The sequence below is a fragment of the Phyllostomus hastatus genome, unplaced genomic scaffold (assembly GCF_019186645.2).
Source record: "Phyllostomus hastatus isolate PE091 unplaced genomic scaffold, TTU_PhHast_1.1 phas_contig_57, whole genome shotgun sequence".
NCBI lineage: Eukaryota > Metazoa > Chordata > Mammalia > Chiroptera > Phyllostomidae > Phyllostomus > Phyllostomus hastatus.
In genome coordinates, this window is record NW_025333912.1 from 3,125,159 (window position 1) to 3,145,894 (window position 20,736).

At 39.7% G+C, this 20,736-nt stretch overlaps 1 protein-coding gene across 2 annotated transcripts; it reads left to right on the forward strand.

The window, feature by feature from the left end:
• The first annotated feature begins 5,242 nt into the window (after nucleotides 1-5,242).
• Nucleotides 5,243-20,061, forward strand: BZW1 (basic leucine zipper and W2 domains 1). Of its 2 annotated transcripts, XM_045847589.1 has the most exons (12): nucleotides 5,243-5,586; nucleotides 6,955-7,028; nucleotides 9,128-9,304; nucleotides 10,423-10,517; nucleotides 11,312-11,377; nucleotides 13,134-13,269; nucleotides 14,018-14,127; nucleotides 14,270-14,440; nucleotides 14,889-15,035; nucleotides 15,545-15,683; nucleotides 17,207-17,329; nucleotides 17,736-20,061. In XM_045847589.1, exons 2-12 carry the CDS (start codon nucleotides 6,965-6,967, stop codon nucleotides 17,765-17,767), a joined length of 1,260 nt encoding a protein of 419 aa, XP_045703545.1. In that variant the 5' UTR covers nucleotides 5,243-5,586; nucleotides 6,955-6,964; the 3' UTR covers nucleotides 17,768-20,061. The 2 variants fall into 2 exon arrangements, with proteins under 2 accessions (XP_045703545.1, XP_045703546.1); XM_045847590.1 differs by lacking the exons at nucleotides 5,243-5,586; nucleotides 6,955-7,028 and having other exon boundaries at nucleotides 9,227-9,304; nucleotides 10,423-10,428.
• The last annotated feature ends 675 nt before the right edge of the window (nucleotides 20,062-20,736 follow it).

Sequence of the window (20,736 nt, forward strand, 5' to 3'; positions counted from 1 at the left end):
ACCATCTCTGCCACTTATTCTCTGTACCTTTTCCCCCTCTCTCCTCCTCCCACTCCCCTGTTGCTAACCCCCCATGTGATCTCCATTTCTGTGGTTCTGTTCCTATTCTAGTTGTTTACTTAGTGTCTTTTTGTTTTTGTTTTAGGTGTGGTTGTTAATAATTGTGAGTTTGCTGTCATTTTACTATACATGTTTTTTATCTTTTTTTTCTTAGATAAGTCCCTTTAACATTTCATAAAATAAGGGCTTGGTGATGATGAACTTTAACTTGACCTTATCTGAGAAGCACTTGATCTGCCCTTCGATCCTAAATTAAAGCTTTGCTGGATAGAGCAATCTGGGATGTAGGTCCTTGCCTTTCATGACTTGGAATACTTCTTTCCAGCCCCTTCTTGCCTGCAAGATCTCTTTTGAGAAATCAGCTGACAGTCTGACGGGAACTCCTTTGTAGGTTACTGCCCCCTTATCTCTTGCTGCTTCTAGAATTCTCTCCTTCATTTTTACTTTGGCTAATGTAATTATGATGTGCCTTGGTGTGTTCCTTCTTGGGTCCAACTTCTTTGGGACTCTCCAAGCTTCCTGGACTTCCTGGAAGTCTATTTCCTTTGCCAGAATGGGGAAGTTCCCCTTTATTATTTGTTCAAATAAATTGTCCACTTGTTGCTCTTCCTCTTCTTCTTCTGGTACCCGTATAATTCATATGTTGGAACATTTAAAGATGTCCTGGAGGTTCCTAAGCCTCTCCTCATTTTTCTGAATTCTTATTTCTTCATTCTTTTATGATTATAAGTTTTTTTCTTCCTTCTGGTACACTCCATTGATGTGAAACCCAGCCTTCATTCCATCACTATTGGTTCCCTGTACATTTTTCTTCATTTCACTTAGTGTAGCCTTCACCTTGTCATCTAATATGTAACTAAAATCAACAAATTCTGTGAGCATCCTGATCACTAGTGTTTTGAACTGTGCATCTGATAGGTTGGCTACTCTTGGTTGCTTAAAAGTACTGATTCTGAGGCTTTCATTTGTTCTTCTGTTTGAGCCATCTTTTTTTATTCCTTTGGTCTGGCCGCACCTGTTACGTATGAAGGGCAGAGCCTTAGGTGTTCACCAGGGCAGGGCATCCAGTCACTGGGTGGTGACGCTGTATGTAGGGGCAGGGTCTGAGAGGGAACAATGGTGCTTGCTCCGCTCTCTGTGGGACCTCAGTCCCTTCCGCCACTTCCCCTGAGCAAACTGGGTCCCTCTGGTGCCAATTCCTGTGTGGGTGGTCTTGTGCACACCATGGGTCTTTCCAATGACCTCTCCTGTGAGGCTGGGAGTCTCTCCCTGCACCTCAACCCCCACAGGTGTTTTCAATCAGTGCCCCAAGGCTCTATTTCCCAGCACTGGGATCCTGGGTTGCACGCAGTGCCTTGCTTCACAATCGCCGCCTCTCTGGGTCTGCCAGTTGCCACCCCTCAGCTGGGGTCTGCCAGCTGCCACTTGTGCACCTAGGGTCCGCTCACTGAGGTCTTGCTCTCCCTGGATACCTTACACGCCAGTCCCAACGCTTTCCGCCCAGCTGCCCGACTCCACCCCTCCTGCAGGTCTGGGCCTATCAATTTTATTTTAACTCCTTGGTTGTCTGACTTCCATACAGTTCAGTTTTATATCAGTTCTGGTTGTTATTCTGTTTCTAAATTGTTGTTGTCCCTATCTTGGTTGTGTGAAGAGACACGGTATGTCTATCTATGCCTCCATCTTGGCCAGAAGTGTAGATCATAGGGTAGTTTTGAGGAGAAAGATTAATATATAAAGTGCTCAGAAGAATGCATGTGTACCCGCTATATATAAAAGTAGCTAATATTTTTTATTAGTGGAACAGAGTATCTTTTTTTTTATTATTTATTTATTTTTAGAGAGGGAAGGGAGGGCGATAGAGAGAGAGAGAGAGAGAAACATCGATGTGCGGTTGCTGGGGTTTATGGCCTGCAACCCAGGAATGTACCCTGGCTGGGAATCGAACCTGGGACACTTTGGTTCCCAGCCCGCGCTCAATCCACTGAGCTACGCCAGCCAGGGCTTGGAACAGAGTATCTTTAACAGACTTCACAAGTGAAAAAAACAGTTTTAGGAGAAGAGTAATCAATAGCACTAAAATCTTTCAGTTTTGCATTCAGTGGAGACACCAGATAGTGTGGATTGGTGTTGCAGATGAAGACAGGGTCCAGGCTCTTGGTGATCCTGAACAAAGAATTGAAGAGTCTACACAGAATTAAGTGAAGCAAGAGAGATTTATTAAGAAGAGTACACATCCCAAGATTCAGGAGTGGGCCACCTCTAACCAGAGAATGGCCCCCTTCCCGAAAGGGTGCAGGCTTTATTGGGTCCCATAATTCTCTTTGATTGCTCACATGGGGAGGAAGCTGCAGTGCTACTTTAGGATATTGAGGCAACAGTACAACGGAAGCTCTAGTGTGCAAGTGTAGCCCCTTGCCAGGTGCCTCAAGGGGATTTTCAGAAACCAGGATGCTGACTGACTACAGCTGCACAGTCTCAGGACTTCCTCATTCCTATTCTGTCTCCTGCCTCATTGGGACTCTGGGGGAAAAGGCTTCCCTCTGCTTCTCACACCCAGGCCTCCTGATTCCTTTTATGGGCCAGGCCCTTCACACTGCTGTTTGCTCAGCATGGAAGGGCACAAAATCTGGACTCAATAAATATTTAATGATTCAGTAAATGAATTTGGTAGTATTTTAAGTGGAAATAACAGCTAAATCCCTGGTAACGTATGAGGCTGCCATGTGGGGTGGGCAGTCATGCCCCAGGTCTATAACTTCTTTAATAAAAGGCTAAGCCAACCCTATCTACTTTTCTTGTGCAGCTAGGCTGACACATATTTGAAATGCCAGATGTAATCCTCTTTTCCAGACCCCTCAAAGGCATAACGACCCTCAAGAAAGCACATAGTCTTGTTAACCCTACTGTATTCCAGTCCCCACTTACTTTCTCCCACTTTCACAAAACCTTCCTTTCATGCCTTCCTTTATTCCAAATGTATAAAAGAAACTTCAAACCTGTCACTCTCTGGAGGATTTGAGATTTTGCTTCCCAACATATGTTGTCAGTTTGGCTCACATAAACCCTTATAAAAATTCTCTGTAAGTTTGGGCATTTCTTAAGTCAACACATGTAAGAAAGCATGACTGAGATAAAAGGTACAGAAAAGAGAAGCCAACAAATACAAAATATGAGGAGAGGTAACAGGGGCCTTTGGAGCAAAGTTTTAAGGAAATAGGTAACAACACCTTAAATAGCTCAGAGGCCAAGAGGGTGAGCATTGAGAGAATTACTGGATTTGGCAATCATCTCAGTGAGGCAGGAGATAGTCAGGAAGGAAGCTCCAGAGGCCCTGCAGGGCTGAGGTAGAAAACATCTATACATGACAAAGACCCCCTAAGACGGGTTGTTCCTGTTTTCTGGGATAACTCTGAATCATAGAATGCACCTGCCCGCTACCCCTGATTCATTATATCATTATAATGAAATAACATTGTGGGACTCCCTTCTCCAGTAGCCAATCAAGAAAGTCATGGGAAACCACACATGCGCAGTAGCTTTGAAATCCAACTCCTTGTACCTGTGCAGGAAAAGCCCGCCAAAGACTAGCAAGGGGGCTTCTGCCCCTATAAGAATAGAATCCCCCAGCCCACGTGTCCTTTTTCTTCTCTGCTCAGAGTTGGCTCACTCCCGTGTCCTGTGGTGTGTACTATCACTTAATAAACCTCCCCTCTTTCTTTATGCTGTAAGCTTTGTGTGTTCGGTTCAATTCTTTGTCCTCGATCACTAAGAACCTGGTTACCTGTGCACACCTGTGACATCAGGAACTCTGAGAAAGCAATTTTCCCTGAAGTTGGGAGAAACAGGGGATGAGGGTAGATATTAAGGAAAATCAGTAAATTTATGTAGGCTACTTTACCACAATATTTGATAAGGAAGAGAAGCAAGATCCAGGGAAGGTGATTTTAAGGACAAACCCTGATTTGGAGGTTTCTCTGGTAGGAGAAGAGTAAAGAAGCAACAGAGGTAAACAACTGAGGTACAAAGAGGGAATAAAATATAAGGCTAGGTCCTGGAGACATTGTGCACTTTTTTCTGCTGTATTGTAAAGTCCAGTGCTTTTCACATGCATTATCTTTTCGTCCCCCAGCTCTCTGATGGATACGGCCTCTTCTCCAGCGGTTCTCAAAATTGAGGTCCCTGTATCAGCAGCATCAGCATGACTATGAACTGCCGTAGTTAGAAACACATATTCTTGAGTCCTATACTGTCGCGGACCCCCTTGCGTGGGGTCCATGGTCTTGTAACTGAAACAAAAGAAATTCACACGGACTACTGAATCCTGTGGAAAAGGGAGAGTGGCTTCTCTGTCAAAGGGAGCAAAAGCCTCAGCCCTTTCTCCAAAGAGCTTTTATTATCTTACTGGGCACATTACAAGAAGGTCCTCATTAACTATGCACAGGCTGGCTTTAGGTGGTTACCTTATACAGAAAACAAAGGAGAGGATGCTGGTAATCACATCACAGAAGAGGGATATTTGCAAGTGAAAGGACACAAGTGGTTGAACTGGTTACACTGGTTCTCGGCAGGTTTAGGATGGTTTTTAGGAAGTTTCTTAGCAGCAAATGTTTGCCACTGGGGGCTGGGCCCATGCCACGCAGGATGGTCTACTACATCACACCAGATCTTCATAATCTCTGTGGGTGAGGCTGAGCAATGTGCTTTTAAATACCCCCCAGGGGACTCTGATACTCCCCAAATTCCCACAACTACCACACTCAGGAGAAAATCACAGGAGACTACTGCAAGGAGACTACTGGCCACAGTCCGAGATTAGAATTCCTTCCTAAACCCTGGGCGTGGGGGGGGGGGGCTCTTCCTCGCTCTTAAGGACAGAGTGCAGGACCCCACCTGCCTAGCACCATAGAGCAATGTCACCCCGTTTTGGACTTAGTCTGAGCTAGTTCTACCAGCCCGGCTGGGAGCAGAGGCAAGGCCAGACCAAGAAGAGGAAACTTAACCCAATAACTCAATGTCCAAACCGCTACCAACACCGTCGCCCCGCCACGCCCTCTAGCCTCGACTTCCGGCGGAAGAGGAGGGGGCCGCTGGGGTTAGGGACTGGGGCGAAGGTCTCCAACTTTCTCGAGATTGGTGAGGGTGATGGGCGACTTTTGTTCTAACCCTTCCATGTGCTAACAGGCCGGATAACGGCGCCGGGAGAGAACAGAGAACGATAGGCTAGTCGAGGATAAGTGTCCGAGAAATCTGTAACTCAATAATGGAATAAAATAAGCCTTGAAATTCCTCTTTGCTTTCCCTACTTTCCCATCCCTAGCCCCAGGAAAGGGAAAGGTACAGGCTCAAGTCCAGGAGAGGGGCGGGGCAAGACGCCAGAGGAAGAAATCTCGCGATAGAGGACTGGTGGGGCGGGGGTAGCACTTCTTCCCTCCTCCTCGCGTTAGTTCCGGTCGCAGAGGAGAGTCCGCCGCAGTTGTCGCCACATCTGGAATTTCTGGCCCTTTTCTCTTCGCCTTAAATTCGGTGAGGCTTGGCGCCCTCTTGTCTGGGGTGGAGGTTGCGGCCCCTCATCACCGGGTAGAGAGCAAGGGAGATGGTGGCCCTGTGCCGGCCGGGTTTGGATGGGCCCGGGGGAGGCCGCCGCATGAGGTTAGGCCGGGTCCAGAGCCAGTTTTCCAGGGCTGGGGCCGCAGCCTCATCGGGGAAGCCAAGGGGCGGTGGCCCGGGCCGGAACGTGGACCCCAGAGGTGTGTCGCGGCGGAGGCAGTGCCCGAGACAAGCCCCCCTCCTGCCCAGCCCGGCCTGGGTAACAAAGCCACTGTGGCCTCTGTTGGGTGATGTATGCGTGGGGGGTTCCGGCGGGTGGGGCGGAGGAGCCGCCACCACCACCGCGGCCGCCTCCACCGCAGCTGCTTTCGCTGGAGGGCGGGCGGATGTACGGGGCGGCTGGGCCCCCGGCGCGAAGCGCCTCGGCTCCTGTGGTCCGCTCTTTGCGGCGGACCCCGGCGACGGGGTCAGTAAAGAAGGGGCTTCCGGGAGAGGTGTAGCCCTTGTGGCGCCTCGCCGGGCCCGAGGGGATCCTGGGCGAAGTCATGGGTTGTCAGTCGTTCCGGCGGGAGGTACAGGAAGGGTGTGAATAGGCGGACACGTGCCCTTTGAAGAGGGCTTGGATTTGTGGAGCATGGGCCAAAGGAGGCTAGGCCCGCTGACAGTTAATTTTACAGACGGGGGTGGTGAAGCAGTCGGTGGGATCACAGGTACGAGAAGGGAAGGGTTTCTCAAAAGACGGTATTCATCTTTTGACAGCATCCCAAAACTGACGTGCACGATTGACTAGGTGGTAATCTCTGTTAGCCTTCTGTGGTGCTTAGATAGCGCAGGGTGTTAGCGAATTTGAAGAGGAATGAGAGAGAGACCCAAAAATGTTTATGGTGGGTGATTTGCTGCCAATCACTGGCTGTGTAAAGTCATCTAGAGGTGTATTTCACATTACATCTTCCAAGGGTTTCTTGTCGGGCAGGGGTGTCCAACCTTTTGGCGTCTTTGGGCCACACTAGAAGAGTTGTCTTGGGCCACACGTGAAATACACAAACACTAACGAAAACTGATGAGCAAAAGAAAAGGTTTTAAGAAAATTTACGGTTTTGTTTTTGGGCTGTGTTCATAGCCATTCTGGGCTGCGGGTTGAACACCCCTGTGATGGAGGGGAAATGCAGGTTTTGAAATTCTGTTCATGAAAGCGAAAGGAATTACTTTTGCCTGCTCAGGTATATTGTCAAGACAAAGCGGGTATTCAGCTAGTTGTACATGTGACAAGAACAAGGTTTGATGCTTTGTTTTTGAAATGAATGTCATGGCACTGATTTTTAAGGCCTTATTTTCTTTTCCTAGGGTGTCTTTTATGAATAATCAAAAGCAGCAAAAGCCAACGCTATCAGGCCAGCGTTTTAAAACCAGAAAAAGAGGTAAATTTATGTTTTAAAAATGTCTCTCTTCAAACCTCCAGAATAACTTTTATATCTTGGGTCTTCTGGCAGGCGGTTGCTCAGTACTAAAACCTTAAGAGAAAATGCCAGAAAGGAACTTGAATTTCTAGTTGATAAACCCTTATTATTTCTAAGTAATTTTATTTGAAAAATGTGAGTTGAATTTTTAGTGGCAAATTTCATTTAAGCAAATTTTTGCTTGAGAGAAAAGGTTCAGTTGTAAAAAGAGCTCCTAATGTGATCACTAATTTCACCCAAACTTTGTGAAGATACCTGAGAGGCAAATCAGACTTAACCCATGGAAGTTAATTATGGAACAGAGTTCACATTGTAATGTTTTGATTTTTTTTAATTAAACATTTCTCATAGGCTTAGTAAGAAAAGTACTAAAATTATATGGATGACTTCTGTATTTATGGGAATTTAGATGAATTTTGAATTGTGTAGTGAGACACTACTACACTAGTGATACAAAGTTAAATGAGATGTGGTCTCAGGTATATTTTATATCCGGTTTAATATGTTCCCCAAAGCTTCTTGGTGTTGCTCAAAGGCACATATCAACCTTATTTCATATGAGACTTTAAGGAAAAAGAGAATTGAGTCAACTAATGGCTATAAATTGTGTTTTTGTACTTCGAGTAGAGATACTTTGAGATGTATATTACAGAATCTTTTGTAATCTTTAACTCGAGGCTCCTCGTAGTAGAGAGACCAAAGAGTGATTTGTTGCAGATTCATTTATTTACATTTAAGCCAGTTTTTCTCAAAAGGAGGAACAGAAGTTGGAAACCAGAACAATTTAGCAAAGATAGGGAAGAGTCTGTATCCTCTAGAATATGTGGATTACTGGCATCACGTTTATTTTATTATTAACATCAGAAAGAGATGTCACTTCCCCGCTTCCAGATTGCTTCCAGATTGAGATCACTTGTTAGGAGATGCCCTCCTAATTCTTGATGATTGGGTCTTGGATAGGGTGAACAACCATCCTGATTTATCTAGGACTGTATATAGATCCCAGAACCACAGGCCTTTCAATGTTAAAAACAAGAAAGTCCTGAGGAAAAGAGGGAAGAGTTGGTCACCCTCATTCTGTGTGAGCATTAAGGTAATATCTAACTTAGAGAAATCAAACCCTATCATGGAATCTGTAATAGCAATTCAATAGAAGATGTGTACCCAGGGCACTGTTCTGAGTGCTTTCTATCTTATTTATAACATTTAACATTCCCAACAATTTTATAAGATAGGTACTACTCTTAAGCACCATTTACAATAGGAAAATTTATGCATAAAGAATGAAACTATTTACTCAGACAGTTAAAATGGTGGTGATCAGGATTTGGAGCAGGCATTTTGACTAGAGAATGCTTGCTCTTAGCTACTAGTCTTGAATTTCTCCAGCCTTCAGTTCTCCTTTATAGTGGGAACAACAAGATCTACCTTGCAAGATTGCTACAAGGATTGAAGCAAAAGATCTACCGCAGTTACTGTCATATATTGGATCTTTAATAAGTATCAAAGGAGTGGGGGTTTTATTTTCGTCGTTTTTTTTTTTTTCTTCTTCTTTTTTTTAAGCATACAAAGTGTTAGGGTCATTTAAAGAAAATAATTAACAGCTCCAGCTCCCGTGTTTGGACAAAATTTCACTCAGTGATAAAATTTGCCTGAGGTTTGGAGGTTGACCTAAATTTCAGAAAAGCCCAGAGGCAATGGAAGAACATTCCAGATAGTAATTGTCCCCTGGTAGTAGGAACACACTAGTTTATTCAGCTCATTTAATGAGACTTACATGAAAAGATAGTGGAAGAATAGCTATACGATTCTGTGCTTAGGCAATCCTGCCTTAAACTAGTAGAGGGGAACTTGCACAGGACATGTGTTTAGTCTCCTGTTTATTTGTTAGTGTTCCAGGTCTTGGGTAATCTAGCTGTGTTTGTTTTCTAGCTGTTGAAATAAATGAAATTGTAATGAATGTAATTAACTTATTCAGTGATTATAACTTCATAAGGTGGTAGTTTCCTGGTGTTTTGATAAACCTTTTGAAACTAAATGTTTTGGGGTTTTCCCCTCAGATGAAAAAGAGAGGTTTGACCCTACTCAGTTTCAAGACTGTATTATTCAAGGCTTAACTGAAACTGGTACTGATTTGGAAGCAGTAGCAAAGTTTCTTGATGCCTCTGGAGCAAAACTTGATTACCGCCGATATGCAGAAACACTCTTTGACATTCTGGTGGCCGGGGGAATGCTGGGTAAGTGCCTGGTTTTGTGGGAAGTGTGCTACATGGAGAAGATTGTTAGAATCCAGAATATGAACTATTTGACAAATTAAAATTAATTTCAGCCTTTGTTTTTAATATGACTACTAGATTTGAAAATACACTGTGTGGTTTACATATTTCTGCTGCACAGTGCTGCTTTAATGTAACTCCTGCCTTCACCAGCAGCTCAGGATGTTTTAACAGAATGTACTACTTAGTTATATATCTTCAAATGATGATGGTAATTTCATTTCCATAGCTCTTATGAGGTATTTCAAAATATTTTATGGCAATATTTATCTAGGCCCTGATTCTAGGGCCTTGGTGGTCTTGACCCTCACCACCAAGCTGACAGAATTAGAACTCCATCAGTATATAGTATGCAGAATGGAGGCTCAGAAAGGCTTCAGTGACTTGCATGCAGTCAAACAATTGCTCAGTGAGTGGAACTAGGAACTTAACATATAGTCTAGTGCCCAGTCAAATGAATTTTTCATTGTATTACCAGTTCATAATAAGAAATATATCTTACTATTCATAATACTATCAGTAAGCCTATTTATAAAAATTTTTTTAAACACTTACTAAGGAGATTTTCAAACATATCCTGGAGAGAATAATGTGATAAACTTTTGATCTGTTACCTAACTTCAATAATTATTAACAATTTCATCCCCCTTCCCACGTATTTTAAGGTGTACATCAGACATTTTTTGTCTATAAATACTAAATGTATCTAAAAGAAAAAGTATTTAATCTGTGGATATTTATAGCCAACCTCTTTGGAAGCTTGAAGGGAAGTTTTCTATATGTAAAATTACACACCAAAACTAACTTTAAACATCTCCACTTGGGTGACAGATTTGGCACTAATGATTGAATAGCTAATGCAGCAAGTTTCATGGAGTTGCTAAAGTGGGTTACTTTATTCCTGTAAATTGTTTCACTGTTTTCAAATGTATTGAACCAACCTAGCCATGTTGCTACTGAGAAATTGCTTTCAAATCATGTTAGAATTTTTATAATTTTATTTTATCACAAAGTAAGCATGAAATGATTACTAATTTTAAATGAAGGTCACTGCAAATTTTTTGTAAAATATGCCTTAGCCCCAGGTGGTACATTGGCAGATGACATGATGCGTACAGATGTCTGTGTGTTCGCAGCACAAGAAGACCTAGAGACAATGCAAGCATTTGCTCAGGTAAATAAAACTTGACATAATAATTTTGGTTAGCTACTATCCATCTCACTGATGTTTAAGAAAGAGTACTTTTAAGAGGGTACAGGGAGATTTAAGGAATTTGAACTGAAGGTTTAAGGCAATGCTCTTGGTGAAATATGATAAATTAAAAACTTCAAAATGTGTTGAGAAAAACAATTAGGAAAAGATTGAGTTAGCTCTTCCTGTTTGTCCCTCTGGAATTAATCCATTAGAAAAAAAGTCAAACTGAAAAGAAAATCAGTTCCCTGTCATGATTTCCATCATGGAGTTATTTTGCATATAACTTTTCAAAAGGTGAGTGAGTTATAGGCAGATAGGTTTACCAATCAGAATCTTACTTGAAGCTTTCATGTATACCAGTAGGTATGTTCGCATTATAGTGAGCAAAGAATTCCAGTATATCTTACAGATACTGTTATTGATGTCATTACAAAGACGTAACTGTATTTCATGATCTTACTCTGTTAGTATTCTACAAATGGGTAAAGGACTTATATTTGAGCGATAATTAGTCTTTGCTTCAATACTGGTAGTAAAAATTTGTTGCAGGGTGCTATTAAAGTGTTAACAGTATTGCATTGGTACATTGCAGGGTTTGGGAATGGATGGACTCTTCCCATGCTAATTTAAACAGCCTATATCTAGTGAAAGGTTCACTTCTTTGCTGTTCTCGAGATACCATTGGAGGGATCTCACTGGCCCTAACCCAGATCTTTTTATTAGGAGTCTGTACACAGGAAGTCATCATTAAATTTCTTTATTCTTCTTCATAGGTTTTTAACAAGTTAATCAGGCGCTACAAATACCTGGAGAAAGGTTTTGAAGATGAAGTAAAAAAGGTATGAGGAGCAATATGTTTTGTGGAAGACAGTAGGTTGAGGTCAAAGAATGGAATGTTAAAAGCTAATTTTGCTGCAGATTTAAGATAATTTTCAATGTAACTGCCATTTGGACTTGTTAATCACGTCCCCTTTTCGCCAGTCCCCATCAGGTGACCATCAATTTGTTCTCTGTATTTATCAATTTGTTTCTGTTGTTTGTTTATTTATTTTTTTTAGGTTTCTACATGTAAGTGAAATCATATGGTATTTGTCTTTCTAATTGACTTATTTCACTTAGCAAAAATAGCCTCTAGGTTATAGGTGGCAGACACAAGGTCTGTAGGCCGAATCCCACCCTCCACCTTGTTTTATCCAGCCCAGCACCTTGTTTTTCTACCTGGTGGCAGCACTGAGCTCCTTGCCCCTAGTTAAGGAGTAGTTACATTTATACAGTCTTAAAATTATAATTGGCCCTTTGAAGGCAACCATGAGGCTGATGTGGCCCACAGTGAAAATGAGTTTGACACCCCTGCTCTAGGTCCATCCATGTTGTTGGAACTGGAAAGATTTCATTCTTTTTGTGGCCAAGTAATATTTCATTGTATGTATGTACCACAGCTTTTTTTTATATCCACTTGTCTATTGATGGGCACTTGAGTTGCTTCCATATCTTGGCTATTATAAATAATGCTACAGTGAACGTAGGAATGTATATATCTTTTTGAATGAATGTTTTGGATTTCTTAAGATAAATACCCAGAAGTGGGATTGCTAGGTCATATGATAGTTCTTTTTGTTTCTTTTTCTTTTTTTTAATCCTCACTTGAAGGTATGTTTATTGATCTTTAAAACAAGAGGGGGGGAGGGTGGGGAAGAGAGAGAGACATTCAAGTGAGAGAAACATTGATCAGTTGCCTCCTGTATGCGCTCCAACTGGGAATCAAACCCGCAACCTTTTGGGGTGTGGAACGATGCTCCAACTGAGCCACCCAGGCAGGGCTGGTAGGGTTTTTTGTTTAGTTTTTTGGTTTTTTATTTGTATTTTTAGTTTTTTAGAGGAGCCTCCATACTGTTTGAGATTATTTTATTTTTAAATTTTATCTATTGGTTTGGGGAGAGCATTGATTCATTGTTCATTATTGATTGATTTTTATATGTGCCCTGACTGGGGATCAAACCCACAACCTTGGTGTATCAGGTTGGTGCTCTGACCAACTGAGCTACCTGGCCAGGGTTTTTGAGATAATTTTAGATACCTAGGTAGGCTGTCTCTGAAATGTAGTTTGGGGGTAAACCATTTAGTTTAATTTGCTGTACATTGTTCCTTAGCCCCATGTCCAAACAATGGCAAAAGCCTAAAATCAAAGTGGGGTTTGTTCAGAAGATTAGAAGGTAGAGGACTAGAGTTAAAAACATTGAAATAGAAATTTAGCATATTTGCTATTTGAGTCTTAGATGTGCTGTATATAGGTGCATAGAAAATCTGGTAATGCTTTTAGTAACATTTATAGGGTATCAGACGCTATTCTAACTGTTAACTCATTTACTGTTCACAAAAACCCTGTGAAACAAGTTTTATCAGCATTTTACATATGAGGAAACTGAGACGCAGAAGTTAACTTGAGGAAGATCACTTAGTTAATGAGTATTATAATTGAGGCAGAAACTTGGGTGGTACTCTAGAGCCCATACTTGTCACCAATATAGTATGCTTTATTGCTTCCCTTTGTATAATACAATTGCTCTTTTAACCCATAACTATTTCCTTTTATAGCTGCTGCTGTTCTTAAAGGGTTTTTCGGAGTCGGAGAGGAACAAGCTGGCTATGTTGACTGGTGTTCTTCTGGCTAATGGAACACTTAATGCATCCATTCTTAATAGCCTTTATAATGAGAATTTGGTTAAAGAAGGTAATTAACTTTTAGTAAAGGGTAGTCTTTAGTTGTCTGAGGGTAGGATAGATAAGAGCATGAAAGATGAACTGATACAGGATATAATTTATCTAGGTTTGACCTGTGTAATAGTGTTTTTAACTATCCTTAAATTGAGTAGTTGCATTTAAATTCATTAGACATTTGTTGTATACTTTGGGCATCCAGAGTTAATGGCTTGCTTTAGGCATACAGCAAATATCCAGGGTCCAGATGCAAAGTAAAGAAAATTCAGTTCTGTGGTAACTCAGAAGATGAGTTCCAATTGGGAGACTTGGAAACTTGTTTAACAGAGGAAGTGCCATTGGGAAAAATGTCAAGCTGAAAAGGGAAATAAGTCTCATATTGATTTCCATAGTTAAATTATTCTTTAGAATAATAAAAGGCTAATTTCTTTATTTTACTGAGAGTACTGAGTATGTAACATGCATTTTAATATTAATATTTTAATTCTCACAACAACCCTGTCAAGTGTAAGAACTGTTACATTTATTTTATACATTGGAAAACAGTTTAAGTAACTTGACTAAGAATACATAACCAGCAAATGTTAGAATAGAGAAATTGGAGTTAAATGGTAAGCAGTAGCAGAAGGAAGTCCAGGGGTAAGTGTGCAGATAAAGTGAGGAATCCTGTGTAGTTGAACTCTATGGAGGGAGGAAATGGAGAGATGCAGAGGTTGAGTCCAGGATGGAACTTCTGTTAAGTATGCTTTTTTCTTCTATAGGGGTTTCAGCAGCTTTTGCTGTAAAGCTCTTTAAATCATGGATCAATGAAAAAGATATCAATGCAGTAGCTGCAAGTCTTCGGAAAGTCAGCATGGATAACAGGCTGATGGTTTGTAACTTCTTTCATTTTTTTTCCCATTCTTGCTAGGAAAGTGCAATAACAGAACTTTGTCATTTTAACCTGTGAAGAAAAACAGTTTTTCTTAATCTGATTTAAAGATCATTTACTTAACATTAAATTCTCCTTTCAGGAACTTTTTCCTGCCAATAAACAAAGCGTTGAACACTTCACGAAGTACTTCACTGAGGCGGGCTTAAAAGAGCTTTCAGAATATGTTCGGAATCAGCAAACCATTGGAGCTCGTAAGGAACTCCAGAAAGAACTTCAAGAACAGATGTCCCGTGGTGATCCGTTTAAGGATGTAAGATATTTTTGTTTAAACTGTCATTATATGGCCAAGTTTCTGGCAAAGAAAAAATTTTAAGTATTTCACCAGAGTGGGCTTTAATAGCTGTAGAATATTATGCTGGGGCTTTGCCTCTGTCTTTTTCATCCTTAGTGCCTTATTGGTGTCCAGAAATTGTCATACTTGGGGATTTTGTAGGGTGTAAGCTAGTGGACAGTCCTGTTTCCATCTCAGTCCTTTCCTAGCCAGTTTGCCTATGTGTAAACTAAGGTTTGAACTAGAGATCCACCATTCCAGGTCCAAAAGCTCTTTGATTACATGTGGTACACATGTGGTGGTTGCTGCTTGCATGGAAAGGTCTTTTCATGCTTTTGTATAAGTTCTAAGTTTGATATATGAAATATGTACATACATAACATGCATACATATAATTTCTGATAACTAAATTTGGATTCTTTTGCAGATAATTTTGTATGTCAAGGAGGAGATGAAGAAAAACAACATCCCAGAACCCGTTGTCATTGGAATAGTCTGGTCCAGTGTAATGAGCACCGTGGAATGGAATAAAAAAGAGGAGCTTGTAGCAGAGCAAGCCATCAAGCACTTGAAGGTATTAGATCTGTTCTGTAACCAAACATTCTGCTTCTACACTGGGAAAAGTAAACTGTTACTGTGCTTTTTTCTAAGAGCATTTATTGCATTTGTGGTTCCTGGGAATAATTTACCAGTAAATAGACAACATACTAATTATTGATACAACCTTTTAAAAAGTCTGACTTGGACTTTGGTTGGTTCACAGGTTAAAAATGAATACTTGCTGGAAAGTAGCTTAAGCCTGCAATTTGGTGTTTGCCTTTGGGAAAATTGGCAAATAGAAGCATTTTCTTCTCTTTCCTATAAAATATTAAACATTGTATTGACAGTTAACTGGAATTCTTGATGCAGTTGTTTGTTTGATATAGATGCTTAGCAGATTTTTCTGCTTCACTACTTTTTTATTTCCACTAAATAGATAAAATTCATAGTGGTTGTGGAAGATGAGTTATGTTCTATATTTCAGAAACTTTATAATAGATGGCCAGCAGAATGAGTAACTAAATCTTTTCTCCCCTTCAAAAGCAATACAGCCCTCTCCTTGCTGCCTTTACTACTCAAGGTCAGTCTGAGCTGACTCTGTTACTGAAGATTCAGGAGTATTGCTACGATAACATTCATTTCATGAAAGCCTTCCAGAAAATAGTGGTGCTTTTTTACAAAGGTAATTTAAAATTACAATTTTCTGAACACAAAATTCTGAAGAGTAGTTGTCTGAACACCAGCTCCCTAAAATATTTTACTCTGATCACAGAATTGAATTGACTGCCATTGAATCGGGTGCTTGTTTTTTTGTTTTTTGGGGTTTGTTGTTTTTTTTTTTTTGTTTGTTTGTTTTTGTTTTGTTTTGTTTTGTTTTAAGAATGGGGCCCTGGCCAGGTAGCTCAGTTGGATGGAGTGTTGTCCTAATATGCCAGGGTGTTTGGAGTTTGATTCCCATTCAGGACATATAGAGGAATCCACCAATGAATGCATGGATAAGTGGTGTAACAAATTTATGTTTCTTTCTCTCCTTTCCTCTCTGTCTAAAATCAATATAATAAAAATTTAAAACAGAAAGAATGGTACGAACTCCCAAGTAGTCCATGCTTCAGTGGTTATCAGCTTGTGATTAGGTTTCTTAAAAGTATGTGTGCCCCTACTTGCTGCCACTTAGATTATTTAGAAATAAATCATAGAAATAATTATTTAATTCTTAGTTTTTCCAGTATTGATCTGTGAAGTATATGGACTTTTTTTTTTCTTTTTTAAATAAAGCACAGTACCATTTTCATACCTAAAAACAAATCAGCCTTGACTGTTGTGGCTCACTGGTTGGGCGTCCCACAAATCCAAATGGAAAGGTCACTGATTTGATTCCTGGTCAGAGCACATGCCTCTGTGGCAGGTTCAGTCCCTAGTCTCTCTGCTTTTGGGACATGTGCAAGAGGCAGCTGATGGATGTTTCTCTTTCTCCCTCCCTTCCCCTCTCTCAAATAAATATATATTTTTTTAATTAACAAATATCCCTGATCATTTCTCAACCTTGGTACTACTGATATTTTGGGCCAAATAACTGTGGCTTGCTTTTGTTTATTTTTTAGAAGAGGAGAGAGGGAGAGAAACATTGATGTGTGGTTGCCTCTTGAGCACCCCCTACTGGGGACCTGGCCTGAAACCCAGGCATGTGTCCTGATGAGAACTGAACCAGTGACCTTTCAGTTCACAGGCCAAAGTTCAGCCCACTGAGCCACACCAGCAAGGGCTCAAATAACTCTTGTAGGTCACTGTCAACCTGTACACTGAAGAATGTTTAAAAGCATTCCTGGCATCTGCCCAAGAGATGTTATATCAATAGTACTTCTCCCCAGTGTAACTATCAAGAATGTCTCTAAACATTGTCAAATGCCCCTGAGGAGTAAAATTGCTGTCAGTTAAGAGAATCACTGGTTTAAAACATTTTTTCCTAGCAGCAGGTTCATACTTGGGCAACAAGTTGATAAAAAGTTTTTTTAAATCTCAGGCTCTCATTTTGTTTTTTAAAAAATTAATTTGTTGAAAACAATTAGAGAATGTTTGAGTACAGGATGCCCCCCAGTAAGATCTTTGTTGCCATGCAGGGATTTGCACCTTAGTTGGGTTCTAACTATGTGGTTAGAGACGTGTACGAAAACTACCTGAATGTAATGATCATTCTCTTCTTTATAGCTGAAGTCCTGAGTGAGGAGCCCATTCTGAAGTGGTATAAAGATGCACATGTTGCAAAGGGGAAAAGTGTCTTCCTTGAACAAATGAAAAAGTTTGTGGAGTGGCTCAAAAATGCTGAAGAAGGTAAGTCTTTTGTGCAGTTAGTTTGGTAAAGCCAGAGAACTGGTTTTAGTTGGCCATCCATAGAATGAGTCCACACATGCTGCCTTCTTTGATTCAGATGCCATTTTGTACCTAGAGTACAGATTTTTGTAAATTTATTTGAGGTAGGTGAGGAAAACTAGATTTTAATTATTGAAATATTTTGGTGGCCATAATACTAAACATTCTTTGGAGAAAATTTGAAAATTTTGAGAATATCTAATATTTACTAATTGTGCGTTTATAAATGAATACTTTTGAATATGCCCGTATTTTAAGTAGGACATTAATAAGATCCTTTAATTATCATAAAAAGCTTCACAATTATAAATGAGAACTTGTTTTCTGATACTGTATAATGCTTGACTGCATTTTCCCCCTTTTCTAGAATCTGAGTCTGAAGCTGAAGAAGGTGACTGAATTTTGAAACTACACCCTCAGTAAAGCAAACAGGAGTTGTAGATAAAATGTCATGTCTCATGTGTCCTGGTTCTTACATCTTCCTACCTCCCTATATCAAGCATGATATAAGGGCTTTCATAGCAAATTTTATTTTAACTGTTTCTATGGTTACTGGAAATGTTGGGTTTAGTTTCAAAAACCATGTTGTAAGTAGCTACAGGAGCTATAGATTTGAATCTAATGTTGCATTAGTCTTTTCAGTTATCTTCTACCTCCTGTATTTTCTACTGTAATAATGTAATTTAAGGCCTTCCACAATGAACAGTTCACTTTTTTCCTGGGTTTTCTATATAAAGTTTTCAAGATATGATTTGGTTAAAAATAATTTGTTATAAAAATTCTGTTTGCAAATTAAACTGTAAAAGTATCCAAAGTCTCAAAAAGCAATGATTTGTGTGATAATTTGGTGTGCCCAAAGCCCTCCTCATCCAGGAAAACCTCATATACAGCAGTTGAATTCATTGACATGACTCTTGAGTATTTGGGCCATTGCTTCCATGTTAATATTTTCTTAATTTTTAACCCTTATGTCTTGAGCTCAGTTTTTTGTTCTCTGGTTTCCATTCCTTAGTGGAGCCGTGGAGAACAAGCTTGAAAGTGAGGTCTTTGGGAAATTGTACTTGGCAGAGGTGGTGGGAAGAAGGAAGTTGAGCTTTTCCCATTGAGAAATTTCTGCATTCCGTTGTATCTTTCCAGGCAAAATAGCTGGGTATTCTTTTCATACCATTTTCAACTGTACCTTAGAAAAATCTTGTCACTTAACAAAGTTAACACTTGTCATATACTTAGATTGGTAGGAAAGGACTCATGGAATAGTGTGAGTAAAGGAAATGCCTTTACCCTAGTTGCCTTTTATTTTTAATTGCCATGAACCACCTATCTCTTCTATACAGTTTATTCATTTATTTTAGTGGCTGCCTTTTAATTTTCATCTTTTCTTGCTGTCATCCATCTATATATGTATGTAGTCAGTAGAAAACAAAATATGACCACACTTTTTGGTGGAAAGAACTTTATCTTACATGTGAAGATTTTGGAAGTTTTGATTGTTGAAAGAAACTAGGTTGGAATAATGCCACCAGAGACTGGGTGGAAGTTGCCCCTTTCAGAGGTGCCATTTTTTTGAGCCAAGAATTTGGTGTTTAGCAGTTCATCTGGAGGGAATAATGTGTAGTATAATTTGAAATAAAGTTGTATAGTAACCTTAAGGAGAGCATTATTACTGATATCATTGTGAATGGGGTGAAATTGTTAAATGAATAACTTTGATCAAGTTTTCATGCACAGGCAAAATGTATTCACTAGGTTCCTACATAGTGATCTGCTTTTACTTTGTAATTTGTAGTCCTCAAAAGACTTTTTTAAAAAAAATAAAGTCCACCCTTATACTTAGGTTATGTAGGTCAGTCTTCTTTTTTTGTAAATTCCTTGTTAATGTCCAGTAGAAAATGTATGTTATACATTCAGGTGTCTCTACTATGTAAGCATTAAATAATTGCTCTTTTTGTCCTTGTAGCTCCCAAATTGTAAACACCTACACAGAATTCTGATGTAGTGGAAACTACATAACATTTCTACAACTGAATCATTGCATGTTACTGCTGTTCAAAGTGTACTCTGTTCTATTATATACTGTGTATAGTGAAAGAATGTGTAGTCTTCCAGAACTACATTATGATCTTTGTCTGATCATAGTTTTTTTCTTCATAATGACAAAGTAGTGTTTACTGACTACAATATTACAATAAATGAATATCACCTGTGACAGTATAAAAGAAAGGAAATGCTTTCTGAAAAGACTGCAGATTTTCATTTTGAATTTTAAGTGGTAATTTTGGGACTCAGCTGCCAATGCCAATTTATGGCCTCAAATATGTAATTCTTAATATAGATGTTAAAATTGTACTTGTATGATTGGATAAATGTTGACTTTCCTAACTTGGTGTCAGTTTCAAAGGATAAGTCTCTTAGATACCATAATTAAATGTGTATTTAGAGCTGGTCATAGTTTCTTAATCTTAATTATTCTGGAATATTGTCCTAGAGATATTTATTATGTTATTAAGAAAACTCCAAATACCAAAAATACCACAGGATATTTTGACACAGCATAATGATGGTTGTGAGAGGAAATGCATGTGACTGGGAGATTGGCTTCTAATTCAGTGTTTCTCCAAGCTCATTATCACCCTCCCCCAGGAAGCCTTTTTAGACTTTTCTAATAGTACCCCAATAAATTTTACTATAGATAAGCTACATGTGTATTGTATCTGTTTTATGTATTAAAAAGAGTGAGGGCTTTCTGGGTCCCATTTGGGGGTGATACCACCCCCACTGATAATGCATGCCCTGGCATGTCTTTTTAAAGAGGGGTGGACATAGTGATAGACATTTGCATTGGCAGACATATCTTCATGTAGATCAATATCGTGAAACAGTATATTTTTTTTCTCCCAGGGTCACTGGAAAATAGAGAATGTTAGTTTTCTGCCTCTCGGCCCACCATAGGCATCAGACAAGTAATTTCCCATTCATTTTGGATGTCTTAAGAGATTCTTACTTGATTGTAAATGTAACAGAGTCATTTGGGTTTCTTCTAATCTGTAAAAATCAAGTAAAACTCTAGATGAATGATTTATTTAAAGTTGAGCAAAACACTTTGATAAATGGTATTGGAATTTTACTGATGCACCTGCTGTCCTACTCAATTAGGTTGCTTGCAGAAACTGGCAAAACTATTGGGCTCTGTAACATAGGTGCCAAAATTTTACTGTGTGTTGTTGCTTAGACTGCTAAATTACCTTTGTAAAAATTTTCCTCAGATGCTATTGACAGGTGCCAGGTAAAGTAGGTTAATAAGCATTTCTGTGAGAATTCTGGTAAATGCCTTGCTATAATTTTTCATAAATATATTTGTCCTCTAGTAT

Bases quoted from the DNA above. Each gene is read 5' to 3' on its own strand.
- BZW1 (XM_045847589.1), top strand. From the start codon at position 6,965: ATGAATAATCAAAAGCAGCAAAAGCCAACGCTATCAGGCCAGCGTTTT. The intron at 15,684-17,206 runs GTAATTTAAAAT...TCTTCTTTATAG, and splicing joins AGTGGTGCTTTTTTACAAAG to CTGAAGTCCTGAGTGAGGAG. The intron at 17,330-17,735 runs GTAAGTCTTTTG...CCCCTTTTCTAG, and splicing joins GCTCAAAAATGCTGAAGAAG to AATCTGAGTCTGAAGCTGAA.